Source organism: Dendrobates tinctorius, unplaced genomic scaffold (assembly GCF_039654945.1).
Source record: "Dendrobates tinctorius isolate UK_male_01 unplaced genomic scaffold, ASM3965494v1 ptg000082l, whole genome shotgun sequence".
NCBI lineage: Eukaryota > Metazoa > Chordata > Amphibia > Anura > Dendrobatidae > Dendrobates > Dendrobates tinctorius.
In genome coordinates, this window is record NW_027361750.1 from 9,537,614 (window position 1) to 9,558,111 (window position 20,498).

The 20,498-nt window shown below is 45.3% G+C and overlaps 1 protein-coding gene across 2 annotated transcripts in view; it reads left to right on the plus strand.

Annotated features, from left to right (window-relative positions):
• PPP1R42 (protein phosphatase 1 regulatory subunit 42) overlaps positions 1 to 20,498 on the plus strand; it is a 130,522-nt gene that overhangs the window by 70,270 nt on the left and 39,754 nt on the right. For both annotated transcript variants that reach the window (XM_073583885.1, XM_073583886.1), the window contains one exon: positions 19,172 to 19,289. In XM_073583885.1, the coding sequence (XP_073439986.1) occupies positions 19,172 to 19,289 (118 nt within the window). The remainder of the gene's footprint in view (positions 1 to 19,171; positions 19,290 to 20,498) is intronic.

Here is a 20,498-nt window from a genome sequence, read left to right on the forward strand (position 1 = left end):
ACTGCAGCCCTCCACCAGTTGGGCCTTTATGGCAGAGTGGCCAGATGGAAGCCTCTCCATAGTGCAAGACATATGAAAGCCCTCATAGAGTTTGCTAAAAAAACAAATGACTATGAGAAATACGATTCTCTGGTCTGATGAGATTAAGATAGAACTTTTTGGTGATAATTTTAAGCGGTATGTGTGAAGAAAACCATGCACTGCTCCATCACCTGCCCAATACAATCCCAACAGTGAAACATGGTGGTGGCGGCATCATGCTATGGGGGTGTTTTTCAGCTGCAGAGACAGGACAACTGGTTGCAATTGAAGGAAGCATGAATGTGGCCAAGTACAAAGATATCTTGCATGAAAACCTCTTCCAGAGAGCTCTTGACCTCAGATTTGGCCGAAGGTTCACCTTCCAACAAGACAATGACCCTAAACACACAGCTAAAATAACAAAAGGAGTGGCTTCAGAACAACTCTGTGACCATTCTTGACTGGCGCAGCCAGAGCCCTGACCTAATCCCAATTGGGCATCTCTGGAGAGACCTGAAAATGGCTGTCCACCAACACTCACCATCCAACCTAACAGAACTGGAGAGGATCTGCAAGGAAGAATGGCAGAGGATCCCCAAATCCAGGTGTGAAGAACGTTTTGCATCATTCCAAAGAAGACTCATGGCTGTACTAGCTCAAAAGTGTGCTTCTACTCAATACTGAGCAAAGGGTCTGAATACTTATGACCATGTGATACTTTAGTTTTTCGTTTTTAAAAAATTTGCAAAAAATTATACATTTCGTTTTTTTTTTTCTCAGTCAAGATGGGGTGCAGTGTACATTATTGAGAAAAATATTACCGTATATACTCGTGTATAAGCCAAGATTTTCAGCCCATTTTTTGGGGCTGAAAGTCCCCCTCTCGGCTTATACACGAGTCATATACCGGGGGGGATCGGTGGGGGAGGGGGAGCGGGGTTGTCAGAAATCATACTCACTCTCTGCAGCCCCCCTGCTTGTTCCATGTTCTCGGCGCTGCTCTTCCTTCCTGCTTCAGCGGTCACGTGGTACCGCTCATTAAACTCATGAATATGCACATATTTAATGAGCGATACCACGTGACCGCTGAAGCAGGAAGAGAGCAGCAGTGCGCTGAGAACATGGAACAAGCAGGGGGGTTGCGCTGTAGAGACAAGCGCCAGGACCGGGTGAGTATGAACGGGGGGGGTCGCTCTGCTGTCTTACGTCCTCTGCAGTGACACTCAGGTCAGAGGGCGCGATTGCGCCCTCTGCCTGCACAGTCACTGCAGAGCCGGCAACGCTGATGAGCAGGGGGGCAGCGACGGAGGTGAGTATACAGGTTTTTTTTTTTTTTTTCTGCTAGCGGAGGCAGTGGCAGCAGCAGCAGCAATATGATGAGGCCACTCACTGTGCAGCAAAATTGGGGCCACTCACTGTGCAGCAAAATTGGGGCCACTCACTGTGCAGCAAAATTGGGGCCACTCACTGTGCAGCATAACTGGGGCCACTTACTGTGCAGATAACTGGGGCCACTCATTGTGCAGGTAACTGGGGCCACTCACTGTGCAGATAAATGGGGCCACTCACTGTGCAGGATAACTGGGGCCACACACTGTGCAGGATAAGTGGGGCCACTCACTGCAGGAAAACTGGGGCCACTGACTGTGCAGATAACTGGGGCCACTCACTGTGTAGATAACTGGGACCACTCTCTGTGCAGCATTATCTGGGGCCACTCACTGTGCAGCATTATCTGGGGTCACTCACTGTGCACCCTCGGCTTATACGCAAGTCAATAAGTTTTCCCAGTTTTTGTGACAAAATTAGGGGGTTGGCTTATACAGGAGTATATACGGTAACTTTTTTGAATTTACCAAATGGCTGCAATGAAACAGAGTGAAAACTTTAAAGGGGTCTGAATACTTTCTGAACCTACTGTATTTTCTCCTTCGCCTCATTGGGGGACACACATACTGTGGGTGTATGCTTCTGCCGCTTGGAGGCTGACACTAAGTGAAAAAAAGAGGTTAGCTCCTCCTCCGTAGTATACACCCTCACCCTATTGCGGGCGGAAATCAGTTTTTTGCTTATTGTCTTTGGAGGCACACGTGTCTGGTTTTCTCCAGACTTTTTTTTTTTCTCTCTTTTTTTCCATGAAGATAAGACAGGGGCAACGGATCCTATTGAAAGGGTCCGATATCCCCAAACCAACAACGGGCGAGCACGTGTTGAGTATCGTCTCCACGTATCCTTTCCCGCACCGAGGGACATATCTGGGTTTTTTTCCCCAGACATCTATTTTTGTTTGTTATTTTATGAAGAAGAGACAGGGGCAACGGATCCTATTGAAAGGGTCCGATATCGCCAAACCCACAACTTGCGAGCACGTGCGAGTGTCCCTCCATGTTTCCTCTCCCGCGACATGGGACACGATGCCGGACTTAGCCCTGTCCACCCCTAGGTATTGAAACCATGGGCTTGCACAGAGGCACAAGACTAGTCTGTGCGGCCCCCACTGCTCCACCAACGCTAGACGGTGGTGCTGCAAGGCGGCGGACGGTCCCTCTCCTCACCCCCTGAAGGGGTTAGATGGAGCTAGGGTGCCTGCACCGTCCAGAAACTAACCCCATCCCCTCTGCCTGGTGGCAACAGAGTCGGAGTCAGGTATGAAGGGCTGGGGAGGGCCTGCGGCAGCGTTCCGGGAAGCTCCAGGCATCTTAGGAAGTGTAGAGCAATCCTCCTTCGCCCTCCTTCCGCCAGGCGTGGGTGCCGGGTTTCGGCGGCAGGGACTGGAGCCTGCGGGCCGCCGGTCCGCCCCTCCCTCCCGCGGCAGGCGGGCGTGCAGGCAAAATTCAGTCCGCGGCTTCGGCCGTGACTGGGCCGCGGGCGGAAGTCCCGCCTCTGGCGTGACGTCATTCCCGGCGCCGCCCCCTGGCTAGGGCGGACGCCGAACAAATTGAGCCCCCGGCTTCATGGCAGGAAGGCCGCGGCCGGGAGAGGAACGGCCCGTCCTACCCGGAGGACAGGAGCGTGGGGCAGCGCAGCACAGAGGCAGCGACAGGAGCACGTGGGTCACAGGACGCGGTAAGTGTGACTCCCATCTTGGAGGATCGCTGCGATTAAAGGTGGCGTTTTTTTCCCCTCCTCCCTTCCCTTCAACCCTCATATGAATTAGACCTGGCTGCAATATGACTGGGAAAAGTAAATCGCGTTCCCTTATGCCGCATGCATTTCTGGAGGGGTTAATTTTTTGCCACATGCCAGAGCCAAAAATTATGCGAAGCCTGTGAGTCCGATCGTGCCCAGGAGCCCTCCCCTGTGATGCGACCGATGTGCAAGCCCCCCGGAGTGGGCCCTATCACTGTCACAGTACGAGGGCAATCGAGTTCTGTCAGGCCCCAGATAGGGGCAGGGACAGTGGCTGGTCGGCCTTAGAGGGGACCTCCACCTCACTAGAGCCTTCGGCCTGCAGGGGCCGCTCTTACTTCAGGCAGACCCGGTGGAAGGAATCCTCACGGTGTTGCCCAGTCCATCCGGTGCTGTGGCATCCGTAAGTCCTGCTTCTCGCTCCCCGTCACCAGGGTTGATTGCGAGCAGACCTCAGGTCGACTCAGACAGACACCTTGACCTGGATGCTCCGGGGTCATGTGAAGTAGTGGACAGGCTCATAGAAGCCGTCGGTCAGACATTGAGGATTGAGGATGGTTCTATCGCGGCTTTTAGGCCATAAGGTGGCGTTTAAGCGAGTGAAGCGGCCGCACGAAATTGGTTCCTCTTATCCTGAGTTTGAGGACATAGTGCAGCGACTCGGGTAACGAACAGACGGGGGTTTCTCGGGTCAAAAGGCACTCGAAGTAAGGTATCCATTTGCCGGACATCCGTAAGAAATGGATGAAATCTCCGATGGTGGTTCCACCGGTGTCGCGTCTAGCCACTGAAACCCTGTTCTTTCGTTTCTAGTGGTTCCTCTATTAAGGATTCCACAGATAGCCTCATAAAGAGCTTCTTGCTCAGTAAGTGAGGTGTCAGGATCAGCGCTCTTTCCCTCGTTCGCAGTGACTTGGGCAGCCAAGCCCATGAATTCATGGTCAGAATCGTTAAACAGGGTCGCGCAGAAGCAGAGCTACCTGCCGAGATATCGGAGATCGCGAGGCAGATGGTGATGGACCTGGGACTATGTAATCAATGCGTCTTTGCGTGCGGCTAATTGCTCGGCACTTGCTGCCGCTAACGCAATTTCTACCAGAAGAGCTCTATGGATGGCGGGCCGATTCTGCTTTCAAGAAGTCCTTGACTTCTCTGCCTTGTGATCAGCGCGGCCGTTTATTGGAGAGAGGTTGGATAAGCTTATCTCTGACTCCACAGGAGGAAAGAGCGTTTTTTCTCCCTCAACAAAGGATCAAACCGCCTTTTTCGCACCCTTTTCAGGCACGTTTTCGATCTTTTTCGCAACCCCGGGTGGACCACAGCGGCCAATTCCGCCGCCTCAGGCCGCCCCAACCAGGATAGGGAGCGGCAGATCTCATATAGATCCAACCCATTGGGAAGAATGCGAACTCAGCAGCCCTGCTCAAGGGGATCCAGATCCCAAAGATAGTCGGTTAAATGGCTCGAGGCGTTTGCCAGACGACACCGGCAAGGTGGGCGGCCGTCTACTCTGATTCTGCCACGTCGGGTTCAGTGTTGCACACGACACGTGGGTAAGGGAGTTGGTGGCCTCAGGTTTACAAAATAGATTTTGTCAGATGCCCTCCAAGACGATTTTTCCTTTTCTCATCTTCCCAGGGTGGATACCTAGGCAAGGGCTCTATTAGGGGCCATCGAATCGCTCCTGTACAACGGCGCCATTGTTTCCGTGCCAGAACACGAAAGAGCTCAGGGTTGCGATTCCAGGCTGTTTGCGGTTCACAAAAAGGGAATGCGTCTGTCAGACCTGTCCTGGACCTGAGGCTTCTGAACAGGTTCGTCAGCATCAGACATTTTCGGATGGAGTCTCTCCGGTCAGTTATATCAGCCATGGAGCGGGGAGAATACTTGGCCTCAATAGGTATCCAGAGCGCATATCTGCACATGGCCACCAGCCATTCTAGGCTGAGCATGAGTGCATTCATCAGGTGGCGAGCCCGTTTTTTCCTGCTCATTAGAGGTTTCTGCGCTTCGACATCAATGGTCGACATTTTTCAGTTCATAACACTACCCTCCTTGCTAGCCAAGGCTCCCAGAGTGTTCACAAAGGTTATAACAGTTGTCATGGTCATGCTACATTCTTGAGGCATAGTCATTTTTGCCTTACTTGGACGACCTCTTAGTGAAGGGCTCTTCAGCACGGGCATGCAAGGAAAATGTCAACATCACGCTGGATACTCTTGGCCGCTTAGGGTGGTTGGTCAGCGCGAGGTAGTCACCTCTTGTGCCAGCTCAGAGGTTTTTTCTTCTTAGGAAGGATCCTCGACACTTGCCGAGGGCTGGTAATTCTCCTCAGGAAGAGGCGCTTACTCTTCGGAGGGAGTCTGGACACTTCGCCATCCAGTCACTCATTCCAGCTGGTTCGGGATGAGGATTCTAAGAGAAATGGTGGCGGCAATAGAAGCGTTACCGTTCGCCAGTTCCTTCTTCGCCCCCTGCAGCGCGCCCTCTTGTCAGCCTGGGACAAGAATTCCGTTCACGTTCGTTCAGTGGGGCCGGCGATCCTGTCAGGTCAGGGAGTCGCTCGAATGGTGGATAACCAGTCCCTCTCTCTCCCAGGGGAAGCCCTTTTTGCCCAGACCATTGGTTGGTGATGACAACCAAAGACATTCTCCTCGACTGGGGAGCAGGGTTTTCGCCACCACACAACCCAAGGGCGGTGCTCCTCACAGAAGGCTCTCCTCCCGACCAAGCTAGTGGAGATACGGGCAATTTGGCTGGCTCTGCAACAGTTTCATCACTTTCTGCAGGCCGCCTTGTCCGAATTCAATCGGACAAAGCTACGGCGGTGGTCTATATAGATCATCAAGGGTGCACCCGCAGCAGAGCAACCATGCGCGGGGTGGGACACATTCTTCAGTGGGTCAAACAAACCACTTGGTGATCTCGGCAGCTCTCATCCCGGGTGTGGAAAATTGGGTGGCAGACTTTCTCAGAGGGAGAGTGATCTCTACATCCCGAAGTCTTCCAGCAGATTTTTTAGCTGCAAGGAACACCAGATGTGGATCTGTTGGCTTCCAGAGTGAATGCCAAGGTGCCCATATGCGTCGCTCGGGCCTGGGATCCGCAGGCAATCGGTAGACGCATTGGTTCTGTTATGGAACCAGTGTTGCCGCCCATATCTATTTCTCCCGCTGTCGCTACTGCCGAGAGTCATCAAAAGGATTAAGAGGAAAGGGGCTCCGGCGATTCGGCTGGCCCCAGACTGGTCCTATTGAGCGTGGTACGCAGTTCTAATGCTCCTGCTCGCCGACGTTCCTTGGCGACTGCCAGAACGCCCAGAGCTACTTTTTCAAGGGCCGATTTGCCACTCGAGCTCAGTGGCCCTGTGTTTGACGGCATGGCCAGTTAACCTTGGATTCTAACCCAGGCAGGGTTTGGGAGCAAGGTGGTCGCTACAATAGTTAGCACACGGAAGTCGACCTCAGCACGAATTTACCACCACACCTGGAGGGTGTTCTTTGCTTGGCGTCGAGGACACAGTGTTTCTCCGCTGAGATTCTCGATCCCCAACATCTTGTTTTTTCTCCAGTCGGGCCTAGACTTGGGCCTGGCCCAAGTTCCCTCAGGAGACAAATATCTGCTTTATCCATCCTGATCCAGTGCGGAATGGCTACCAGGTTACAGGTAAAGACTTTCATCCAGGGTCTCTCGCACTTGGTATCTCCCTATAAGGCGCCGATGGATGCATGGGACCTTGACCTGGTCCTAAGGGTTCTGCAGGAAGCCCCTTTTTGGGACCGCTTCAGAAGGTTTCTTTGAGGTTCCCTTCCTGGAAAGTGGTGTTCCTAGTGGCCATCACTTTTGTCAGGCGGGTTTTTCAGAGCTGATGGCACTTTCCAGCCGACCTCCCTTCCTCGCTTTCCATAAGGATAAGGGGTGCTCAGACCAACCCCTCCTTTTCTGCCGAAGGTCGTGTCCTCTTTTCACATTAATGAAGATGTTGTTTTGCCTTTATTTTGTCCAGCACCGGTGCACCGTGTGGAAGAGGCTCGTCACACGGTAGACCTGGTAAGAGCCCTCCGGGGGTATGGGTCAAGGACGGCTCCCTTTCGTCAGACGAACACGCTGTTCGTGCTCCCCGAAGGGCGCAGAAAGGGGACTCGCTGCCTCAAATTCGACCATAGCCAGATGGTTTTTTGTTTGACTTTTTAGGAGTCCTACCGCTTTAGAGGTACGCCGATTCCAGCAGGGATCAGAGCGCACTCTACTTGGGCAGTGGGCGCTTCGGCATCAGGCTTCGACAGAACAGGCTTGCAAGCAGCAACCTGGTCCAGCCTGCACACATTTGCCAGACATTGTAATAGTCATACTCAGGCTTCGGCGGATGCGAGCCTGGGTAGAAGGATTCTCCAAGCAGCGGTGGCGCACCTTTAAACAAAGAGGCATGTAGCTTGGACCAGTGAGTCAATCTCCCACCCAGGGACTGCTTTAGGACGTCCCACAGTATCTGTGTCCCCCAATGAGGTGAAGGAGAAACATGGATTTTTGTGAGTACTCACCGTAAAATCCTTTTCTCCGAGACGCTCATTGGGGGACACAGCACCCACCCTAATAGCCAGTTGGCTCTTGTTTTGTTAAAATTTAGGTACATTTACTAGTTTGAGATAAGGGTGGTGCTTTTTGACATGTTGTACCTGTATTAAGGCTGATTTGTTGTCCTCCTACTGCTTTGGCACCAAACTGATTTCCGCCCGCAATAGGGGCGAGGGTGTATACTACGGAGGAGGAGCTAACCTCTTTTTTTCACTTAGTGTCAGCCTCCAAGCGGCAGAAGCATACACCCACAGTATCTGTGTTCCCCAATGAGGGTCTCGGAGAAAAGGATTTTACGGTGACTACTCACAAAAATCCATGTTTCCACATTTTAAGTATATCCATTAATAAAAAAAAAAATATATTTATATATAAATATATACAGTTGTGGCCAAAAGTATTGACACCCCTTCAATTCTGTCAGATAATACTCAGTTTCTTCCTGAAAATGATTGCAAACACATATTCTTTGGTATTATTATCTTCATTTAATTTGTCTTAAATGAAAACACACAAAAGAGAATGAAGCAAAAAGCAAAACATTGATCATTTCACACAACTCCAAAAATGGGCCAGACAAAAGTATTGGCACCCTCAGCCTAATACTTGGTTGCACAACCTTTAGCCAAAATAACTGTGACCAACCACTTCCGGTAACCATCAATGAGTTTCTTACAATGCTCTGCTGGAATTTTAGACCATTCTTCTTTGGCAAACTGCTCCAAGTCCTTGATATTAGAAGGGCGCCTTCTCCAAACTGCCATTTTTAGATCTCTCCACAGGTGTTCTATGGGATTCAGGTCTGGACTCATTGCTGGCCACCTTAGAAGTCTCCAGTGCTTTCTCTCAAACCATTTTCTAGTGCTTTTTGAAGTGTGTTTTGGGTCATTGTCCTGCTGGAAGACCCATGACCTCTGAGGGAGACCCAGCTTTCTCACACTGGGCCCTACATTATGCTGCAAAATTTGTTGGTAGTCTTCAGACTTCATAATGCCATGCACACGGTCAAGCAGTCCAATGCCAGAGGCAGCAAAGCAACCCCAAAACATCAGGGAACCTCCACCATGTTTGACTGTAGGGACCGTGTTTTTTTCTTTGAATGCCTCTTTTTTTTCTCCTGTAAACTCTATGTTGATGCCTTTGCCCAAAAAGCTCTACTTTTGTCTCATCTGACCAGATTCTTCCAAAACGTTTTAGGCTTTTTCAGGTAAGTTTTGGCAAACTTCAGTCTGGCTTTTTTATGTCTCGGGGTAAGAAGTGGGGTCTTCCTGGGTCTCCTACCATACAGTCCCTTTTCATTCAGACGCCGACGGATAGTACGGGTTGACACTGTTGTACCCTCCAGACTGCAGGGCAGCTTGAACTTGTTTGGATGTTAGTCGAGGTTCTTTATCCAACATCCGCACAATCTTGCGTTGAAATCTCTTGTCAATTTTTCTTTTCTGTCCACATCTAGGAAGGTTAGCCACAGTGCCATGGGCTTTAAACTTCTTGATGACACTGCGCACGGTAGACACAGGAACATTCAGATCTTTGGAGATGGACTTGTAGCCTTGAGATTGCTCATGCTTCCTCACAATTTGGTTTCTCAAGTCCTCAGACAGTTCTTTGGTCTTCTTTCTTTTCTCCATGCTCAATGTGATACTCACAAGGACACAGGACAGAGGTTGAGTCAACTTTAATCCATGTCAACTGGCTGCAAGTGTGATTTAGTTATTGCCAACACCTGTTAGGTGCCACAGGTAAGTTACAGGTGCTGTTAATTACACAAATTAGAGAAGCATCACATGATTTTTCAAACAGTGCCAATACTTTTGTCCACCCTCTTTTTTATGTTTGGTGTGGAATTATATCCAATTTAGCTTTAGGACAATTCTTTTTGTGTTTTTTCATTTAAAACAAATTAAATGAAGATAATAATACCAAAGAATTTGTGATTGCAATCATTTTCAAGAAGAAACTGAGTATTATCTGACAGAATTGCAGGGGTGTCAATACTTTTGGCCACTACTCTATCTATACATACATATACAGTATATATATAGTTTTTTGTTTTTTTTTAAAACCACTAAGCTTCAAATACATGTGCATATATGTAAAGGAACTACTAGTAAATAGAGATGAGCAGATCAACTCACAGGACTTCAGTCCAGTATCTAGATCAGTGATTCCTGGCGGCCAGACAGGAGTCCTGCAAATTTCTTACCTTCGGGCGTCCTGCGAATCGATTCGCTCATCTCTACTAGTAATATAACCATTAACACCTTAAGGGCTGGGCAGTTGTCTATTGTTGCATGTTTTTCTTCCCTTCTTTCAAGAACCTAGCTTTTTTAATTTTCTATTCACATAGCCTTATGAGGACTTAATTTTGCGGGACGAGTTGTAGATTTGAATGATACCATGCATTTTAACACTGGAAAACAGGAAAAAATCCGAAGTACAGTAAAGTTGCTAAAAACAATACATGTTCGCTATTGTTTATGGGTTTTTTTACAGAATTTATTGCGTGGTAAAATTGCTATGCTAATGTGATTCTACAGGTCAGTATGATTACAGCGATGCCAAACTTGTAAATACAAAAAAGTATTTAAATAGTGAAAAATAAATGTGAAAAAAAACAATTTGATTTGTGACCCAAAGCGTTTTCATTTTTACAGTGATGACGCTATGTGAGGGCTTTCTTGTTATATTGCAAGTTGACTTTTTTTATATATATATACTATATTTGGGTACATAAGTTATTTTGATCGCTTTTATTGCATTTTTTTGGCGGTATAACCAATTGCGGCAACAAAAAACCCCTGCAATTCTGGCATCTAGCTTTTGTTTTCTTTTTATGGCTTTTGCCAGTGTGGTTAATTAATTTTATAGATCAGACTTTTACAAATGCAGTCATACCAAATATGTTTTTTTTTTTGTTTTTTTTTTGTGGGGGGGGTATGATTCCAATTTTTTTTATTTTCTATCTATTGTTATGATGTTGGAATGTAAGAAGTTAACATAAGATATCAGAGCTCAGTTCCTCTCTGACTATGTAACACAGCCAGCATCTGTCTTGTAATGTACGAGCTCAGCTCCTGAGCCTACATCATACACTTGTAATGTCAGGAAGAGGTTGCTCCAAAAACCACATTGAGATCGGTGACAAAAATAAAATTTTTGAGGGTCCAACTTCTGAGACCCCCAGTATCAGGATAACAGATGCTTTCATTGTCCCCTGTGTGAATGAAGTGCGATCGAGCATGTGCGACCACCATTCCATTTACTCTGGTGGTGGTCGCACATACACACAACTACTCCATTCATACTGGGGACTTTAGTACCCATGTTCTCCGGATAGTTGGTGTTATCAGCTGCCAAAACCTACTATGTAACAATACTGTGTACCTGTGTGGCACAACGTAGATGCATGCAGAAATCTGACAATGGTTCTTTGTAAAGGGTTACGGTAATTTCTTGAAAGAAATGTGCAAAGCACGATAATCTTACCCAAGTGTGAGGGATAGCAGGTAGTAGGATAAAGGTGATATGCTCCCATTGACAGCTTGTGTGTGACACAACCAATGTATATGGTCAGCTGCTGCAATATCCACAGGAATTAATTCCTCCGTTAAAAAAACAAGAACGGCGCATTTCAAATTCGCTGCTGAATTCAAGATCCGAAGACAAGATGGTTAATTGAAAGTAGTTTATTGTCAATGTGTTTCAAAGTCAGTAACAACTTCTTGTGGTTGTCCTGAGGAAGAAGTTCTACTGACTTTTTGAAACCCGTTGACAATACACCACTTTCAATAAACCATCTTGTCTTTGGATCTTGGAATCAGCAGCACATTTGACATCCGCTGTCCCTGTTTTTGTAATGTAAGGCTTTGTTTCTTTGCGGAGTCTTTAATACTTTCATGAGCTTCTCAGAGTTGGGGATATTTGAGGTGACGATTTTGGGAGAGCAGAGTAACCCAATAAAGTGCCTGCTCTTAGGTAGCGCCATTAGTTGTGACATGAAGCATTCTGGCAGCAGCCTGTAGTTTAATCATCCATTTTATTTTCTCTGTAGTTTAGGATTGTGCTGTTGAAAGCTCCTCTAAGTAGATTTATCATCATTATGACCTTAATGTATTCAACCTCTGCCCAGTATTGATTATTGGGAAGACCATAATCAGAAAGATGAATTCATTTACCCCTCGTCTTAGCCAGTGACAAGAAGAACATTATAGATTTATCTTTTCCACAGAAATTATGACAAGCAGTCACACGGGTGATAAATTACTGTCTGAAGTCCTACTTACACATTTCCGATAAGAATGATGTTCCATTGTTCAGATGCAAGTTCACAAATGGCTAGTGGTAATGATGAGAAGGCTACGGCCAGTGCTATGTCCCTCGTGTCTGACCTCTGATGTCTCTGTAACTTCCAAGTGATGGTGTGACATGATCATTTATCAAGTAGAAGCTGCGTAAAAAGGAGCTGCTCCCTTTAGTAACAGTTACTGAAAGGCTGGAAAGTGAGAGCGCTTTATTAGAGACAGGAAGGCAATAAACAAGTAGAGCGTATCCAAAGAAGTAATCATATTTCACCGCAGGATTAGTCTTTTCTTACATAAACATACACTGGGACCAACGTGTTCTGGGTCATTTATCAAGTGAGTAGCAGTTAGCAAAAAAAATGCTCTGGAGTAGCAATATATTTATCACAGGCCGGTGCTACAAATTGTGCGTTTCTTTGTAATGTATCACTTTCTGCCTTCCCTGATGAACATTATTAATCTAAAAACCACAAAAATAAACACTAATGCCCTAAGAGTTTTTTTTCTTCAATGTGTTATGAAAATGGGAGTGAGGTCAGGGAACAGTGAGATAGAGTTCACAAAATAGTTTTCTGTATAGATCATTTCAATTAGTTTGCTTCTACAGTGTATAAAGTTGATTTCTAGCCCATTCAGTGTTGTTAAATTGGGAGTTTATCAGTATATAATGGTGACCTGTCACTTAGCACATGTACTACCAAGGCTTATTTTAAGGCTGCCCTCCTGTCCCTCAGGAGGAGACCGTACTGAATCTCTTGCATCTACCTTCACAAGCTGACTTAGATTAAATTTTTATTACATGATTACTTATAACATTAACATTGGGAGTGTATCATTGTCCTCACCTAAATTAGTTATGGTACACCTGCTTGTTACTGCCAATATCAAGCAATCATGTGGCAGCAGCTTGGAAGGATATGATGAAGAAGTTGAGCCCAAACATCAGAAAGAGAAAAATGTGATGTGGATGAAGCCTCCATTAGACATTTGTGATTCACATGCTGGTACCATCTGTATTTTCTATAGAAACAATATTATTTAGCAGCCATCCATGGCAACTTGATGGATGAATGCTCTGTAGGAAGATCAATCTTGTGCAAGCCTAGATAGGTCCACCAGGGTCTTCTCTGCTGTTATCTTGATACTATCAAGCCATCGGGTTGCTGGTCTTCCTCTTCACATTGATCTGGCCAAAACCATACCAATATTTGCAATTATATAAAAATCATCCTTAAAACTATACTCAAATGTTGACTGAACTGCTAGCCCCTGATGATCGTGGCAGTCATTAATAATGATGAAGGCGTAGGGCTTGATTTGTTCATATGCAGTGCAGGAGACTAGCTTTATTCATCTTACCAGCAGGCAGCTTAATCTCCATTAGGCTGGCAACATAAAATATAAGGCTAAAGCCCCCGTTACACACTGCGATATCGCTAGCAATATCGCTGTAAAGTCACCGATTTTGTGACGTTGCAGCGATATTTCTAGCGATATCGCTGCATGTGATACTTACCTCCGACCGGCTCCCCTGCTGGTTATCGCTGATTGTGCGAGAAGCTCCTGGACCATTCCTCGTCGGCCACTTCCTGCTGGGCTTCCTGTGGCGCCGACGAGCGACGCGTGGAGCCGGGCGGGAGGACGCAGGATCGCCGCATCTGACAGGTAAGTAGCGATCCCCGACCACCGCTATGTCGCTGGTGAGATCTGCCTGTGTGGCAGCTCACTAGCGACCACCTAGCGATGTACCAGCGATCCTGACCGCGTCATATCGCTAGTCGGGATCGCTGGTGCATCGCTAGGTGTAATGGTACCCTAACAAAACATAAACAGAACACAGTGCATCAACACGATTTCTGATAGCACCGAACAAGATCACCATGCAGATGAAATATAGGGACACCAAACCTATTTAAAATCTTTTTTGCTGCCATTAGAACCAACAATAACAATATATAAACTAATTAGCAAAGCCACTAAAGAAGACTCAAAGTCTCCAAAAATTCTATTTAAACAGCAGACAAAAAGGCAGCAACATTTACCTGCCCAGATCTTGGCACAAATGTGCTACAGGAATTCCCTCCAGGAATAGGTAGGTGGCGAGTGGCTGTTGAGCTGGTATTTTGCACCTGTGTTGCTAACATCTTGCTTTATGGGCGGGCTGCACCCTGTAGTGCATTTGTTCCAAGATCTGGGCAGGTAAGTGTTGCTGCCTTTTTGTCTGCTGTTTAAATAACAATATATACCTGACACCTATAGGGCTGACAGTTAGATATTAATAGGGCCTCCCCAGTCTACTATTGTTATTACTAGGTTCAGCAGCAGCAGAATATCGCTAATATTTTTGGTTGAGTGGACAAATAGGTAATCATAATGAAATATAACTTTCTCTATACCCATGGCGAGGTGGTTCTCCAGCACTAAATTATAATTGTGGTCTTTTGACCACAACTTTTTTTTAACTACTATAATATTTTATGTTTCAAAAATAAAAGTTACATTTTAATATATATTACTCCAATTGGATTAGTCTGTGAAGGTTCATGTACCCATAATAAGTGTAAGAACCACAGCGACTTTATAGTGCATTATGAGCACATCAGTGCCGCCCCGACAGTCCTTACCCTAACTCTGGAATGATTGTTGGGGCAAACAAGGTGGACCTAGTATCTCTGCAGCTGCTGAGTTTGCACCTGATAGGAGAATGGCCGCATTACTACAAGCTGACAAGAAGGCTTCAGTCATTCTTTACAACAGCGATATACATCTCTGAATGCAGCATGAATAACTATGAATACATAACTTGCAAAAAGGAGGAACGCAGCAGCACTCTGTAGAGACCAATATATATGCGAACACAAAATCTATCATAATTGCTGATTAAACTGTAATAAAAAGTAAAAAAGTGTTTTTAAAAAATTACTTAAAAAAGTGATGGTTCTTAGCGCATAAATTGGCCAATTCATGTGAGCCCATCAACCGCGACAAGGTAACACTTCTCTGATGGGTCTTATCATCTAATAAATGCCACTCTTGTGCTATAAAAGTCTACAGTGTGAATGGGTAAACATGCCTCTCCTGGGTTACAAACCTGCACATTAACGTAAACTGGTAGGAACCAGAGTTTATTATAAACACCCTTGGGCTGATGTGTGGGACGCAGAGTCAGAAAGGAGACAGTAACAACCTCCAATGGATAGCTGCATAGAACAAAAAACCTGAACAGCACCTCCATATAGTATGAACAGGTGCCTACTGCAATGAATACATAACTTGCAAAAAGGAGGAATGCAGCAGCACTCTGTAGAGACCAATATATATGTGAACACAAAATCTATCATAATTGCTGAGTAAACTGTAATAAAAAGTAAAAAAAAAAAGTTTTTTAAATTACTTACAAAAGTGAAGGTTCTTAGCGCATAAATTGGCCAATTCATGAATATCTATGAAGTGGGTGACTTCACTGGCTTCTACTTCTGTCAGCACACAATAATGGGCACAGGTTTATCAGAAGTAAAAGTTTAAAAGAAATGTACAAAATTCTCCAATTTACCAAATTTCAATTTCAAATGCTTCACATAAATGTTAGGGTAAGACTTTGACATAAACCATATGATCCTAGAGACTGGTCTATCTAATGTCAGTGGTTTGTGCTCTTGGCAGTAGCATCTAGCGAATCCATAGTAGTCCAGAAAAGGATACATGAAAACCATAAAAAGACAGGAATAAAAACAAGAGACACTCTCTCAACCCCGCAGTTGTGAATAAGAGTAAGTTAAGTTACTACTATACACAGGCGCCGAGAACTGACGTCACCGCTAATGAGAGTTCCCGTGGCTCTGAACATCAATGACACCTGCAACTACAATGCACATTAGAGTCGCAGAGTTTTATAGAGGGCAGTGTGACTATGCAGCTCTGATGAGAGGTGTAGTTACTGATGTCACCGCGGTTCAGAGCCACCGTGTTTTGTGGCGTGGGAGTTGGGAACTCTGATTAGCGGTGATGTCAGTACACGACGCCTTTGAATAACAGAAACTTATTGCCATTCAGAATTGCCGAGGCTGGATTCGCGGATCTCCATGGACTACGTGGGACCTACGTGGGAACATATTTATCTAATATATTGGTGAACATGGGAGTGTGTATTGTTTGTATTTTTGTCTTTTTATGTTTTTTCAGGTATCCTCTTCTGGACTACTTTGGATTCGTTAGATTACGGCAGACCTGCATGTTTTTTTTTTCATATAAATTGGTGAATGAGGGATAATGTAAGGGAGTGTTTTTTTCAAATAAAATGTTTTTTCTGTATGTGTGCTTTTATTTTTGGTTAGTAACGGGAGTGTCTGATAGATACCTCTCCATTACTAAACCCAGGGGTTGATTGCAGCTGTGATTTTTTTACAAACCCCAGCTGACATCAACCTCAACTACCATTACTCTGATTGCCACTGCACCAGGGCAGTTGGGAGGCGGGCGAAGCACCAGAATTGAAGAATCTCATGTGATAGTATTTTTAGGTTGGGAAGGGCCCAAGAACCAGGGACCTCCAGAGTCTGATCATATAAGCTCACAGCTGTCTGCTTTACCTTTGCTGGTTATCAAAAATAGGGGGGGCCATGTCATCTTATTTAATAGGCTAAATAAGGCTAAACACCCTTGAAAGACACTAAGGCCGGGGTCACATTGCGTTATGGCAGTCCGTTAGACGGACTGCGTTACACTGCGGCATAACGCGGTGTAACGCAGTCCGTTAACGCTGCCATTAACCCCCATTATCAGGCGCATTGCGACGCATGCCATAAAGCGGCATGTGCTCGCGATGTGCTGTCATTCAGTGACGGAGCCTCGGACGCGGGCTGCAGCGTCTGAGGCTCCATCACCGCTAGCACAGATGAATCATCTGCGCTAGCGGGTATAGCATAACGCGATCGCGTTATGCTATACCGTTAACGCAGCCCATCAATGCTATGCGTTGAACGGGCTGGTTAACGCAATCTGAACCTGGCCTAGGGGTGCAAGATTTGAGATGTACGCAAGAAAAAAAATGGACAGCATACGCATCCATGTGCCGTACATTTGTTTTTTTTCTCACACCAAATGACTTGCATTGGTGAGTCATGTCCGATATTTGGGGACACTCACAGCATGCTGCTATTTGTTTTCTCATTTAGATTTCACCTGAATCTGGGTGGAATGGCCTTGCCATATGACTTAGGATAAAAGCCCAATAAGAATCTCAATTTGCAGACACGCTTTTTCAGGGTATTGCCCCTCGTCAGTACAAAGTATGATATCTAATTTGGCAGGGTGAGAGGCTAAGACTGGGATCTAGGGGGTTGGATTGCTGTTTCCAATAGGTTGCACAAGAATACAAGTCTTCCTCTCTGAAGAGACAATTTGCATATTTAATTTCCCAGAGGAGCATGCATGGCATTTAAGTCTTCTCATACTGGCCTGCCAGACCTGGCATGTCAATTTCCACAAGGAGAAACCTTACTTACCCCTTAGATCCCAGTCTTAGTCTCTCACACAGCCAAATTTGACGCCATACTTTGTACTGACAAGGGGCAATATGCCGAAACACCATGTCTGCAAATTGAGATTCTGTTTTGGCTTTTATCCTAAGTCATATGACAAAGCTCGTTAAACGTCGATAATGACTTGTAGGATTGCTACTTCCAATATATGGCACTAGACTTCAAGTCCTCTTCCTCTCTGAAGAGACAATTTGTGTAGTAGAGTCACAAAGCACACATGTTCTAATGCACTAATTTCACATGTCCTCAGGTCACAAAACATGCATGTTCTGAGGCACTAAGCACGCATGTCCTCAGGTCACAAAGCTTGCATGTTCTAAGGCACTAAGCATGCATGTCCTCAGGTCACAAAGCATGCATGTTCTAAGCCACTAAGCACGCATGTCCTCAGGTCACAAAGCTTGCATGTTCTAAGGCACTAAGCACTCATGTTCTAAGGCACTAAGCACGCATGTCCTCAGGTCACAAAGCTTGCATGTTCTAAGGCACTAAGCACGCATGTCCTCAGGTCACAAAGCTTGCATGTTCTAAGGCACTAAGCACTCATGTTCTAAGGCACTAAGCACGCATGTCCTCAGGTCACAAAGCTTGCATGTTCTAAGGCACTAAGCACGCATGTCCTCAGGTCACAAAGCTTGCATGTTCTAAGGCACTAAGCACTCATGTTCCTAAGGCACTAAGCACGCATGTCCTCAGGTCACAAAGCTTGCATGTCCTTTAGTCACAAAGCTTGCATGTTCTAAGGCACTAAGCACACGTCCTCAGGTCACAAAGCACTCATGTTCTAAGGCACTAAGCACGCATGTCCTCAGGTCACAAAGCATGCATGTTCTAAGGCACTAAGAGCGCATGTCCTCAGGTCACAAAGCATGCATGTTCATTGTACCCTAATATTCTGTGCAGTAAAGGGGTCAGAATCCAATAAAGCATCTTCGGCGCATGATAGCCAGAAGTTTGCAGCATGAAAATGCTGGTAACAAATGAAATGATTCACCTTATATTATTTGTAGTATAGAATCACACTGCAGAGCAAAAGCAATGGGGCGATGATGACTTAGAAGTGAAATTGTTATACTGTGACGAGAAGGATATTGTTTTACTTAGGAACGTTCGCAGTTGCATTGTGGCAGTAGTTCTGTCTGCTTATACTTGTTTTTGACTTCTTCCTGTAGGATCTATGTGAATACTTTTCCGCCCAATGATGACAAAAGTATTCTCAGGGTGATACCTTTATTGGTTAACCAGAAGAAGGACTTCAGACAACTAAGAACATCATTCCAACTGCCTCTCCATTTGTAAGAAAATGCTAATTCGATTTCCTTGACTCATCTTTAGGAGGCATCACACCTCCCACCTAATGAACAAATATCCTACTGTAGTATCCCTTAAATGTTGTGCTTTTTTTGTTATTAATCCATTTGTTATCCTGCCTGAAGAAGGAGCCACTGTGCTCTGAAAGCTTGCAAGCATACTATTTTCTGGTTAGCCAATAAAGGTATCACCCTGAGAATACTTTTGTCATCATTGGGCGGAAAAGTATTCACATCGATTTTTCTGGCTAACACGGTACCACAATATCATTTATTATTGTACATCCTGTAGGATCTGGAATTTGTTCTGAACAAATGGCCTCAGCTGTGGAGAATGGATCTCACTGGAAATCCAATCTGCCAGAAGCCAAAATATAGAGATAAAGTTATCATCATCGCAAAGGCACTAGGTAAATGTAGATATTGTTTATAAGAAAGCTTTAAATACATGATAAAAAATTAATGTAGTTAATAACATATTAAGATACTTGGATGTATTTGATTTTTCTACCTTCAATGACCATACAATTTTCTGTTTTTTCCGTTTTTGTTTTTTCTCCCCCTTCTTCCAAGAGCAATAACTCTCTTTTTTTAATTTTCCATCAACAATCGTATGAGGACTTTTTTTTGTGGGACAAGTTGTATTTTTGAATGATAGCATTTATCTTATTTTATATTGTGCTGAAAGACGCAAAAAAAAAAATTCCAAATGGGATGAAATGCCTCCATTTTTTTTGGGTTTTGGCAGGGCTTCATAGGAGAACCAATATGGCAGTAACAGGAGCCCACCTGCATCCAACGATTGCATCGTTGGGGGGGCGGCAACGGGTGCAGATACACACATTCCCAACTACTGTTCAACTGGCACAGACTTCTTTTAAAACCCTTTCCCCACCTCCTGTGCCTGAGCAATAAGATCTTTTAAGTAATAGTTGCAAAGCTATCTTCTTTAATATTCGTTAGCATTTGATCCAGCCAGTCTCCTAACCTTGTCTGTACATCTACTGGCCTCCTGCTTGTCTAATGTCTGAATGTCACAAGTCCCGACCATGGTCTGTACTTCAGCCTGCTTCCACCACTGCCTACCTGGCTAGGTCTTCTGCATGCCGACATGGGATCGCATCCTAGTGTTATCTGACAAGTTTTATGTCACCTTTTTCTATGAAAGTAGTGATGTGTAGATCCCCCTTCAATGCATTCCAAAATGCTGTATAGGGCTGTGTGTACATGCTGCTTTTTTCCTGCAAAGATTTGGTGCAGAAAGTACCCAGCATTTCATAGTAGCAGCAAAGTGAATACAATTTCTGAAATTTCATGCACATGTTGCATAATTTTTCCTTGCAGATTTGCAGTAGATTCAAATTTGTATCGTATCAATTCTTGCAGTATTGAGTTGGGAAAAATACACAACAAAAACGTATTTCAAAAACATTTTTTTGTTGCTGCCAACACATAAGGATTTTTATCACAACTTTCTGCTGCAAATCCTGAACGTGTGCACATAGCCTAGGGGTTAAAGGGTGAATACTGGGGAAGCCCCTAGACTTTGCTCCTAGGTTTAACCTAAAGTAACATCCATTGCAACCCAGTGGGTTTACATTTAGAAAACCCAGGATAGA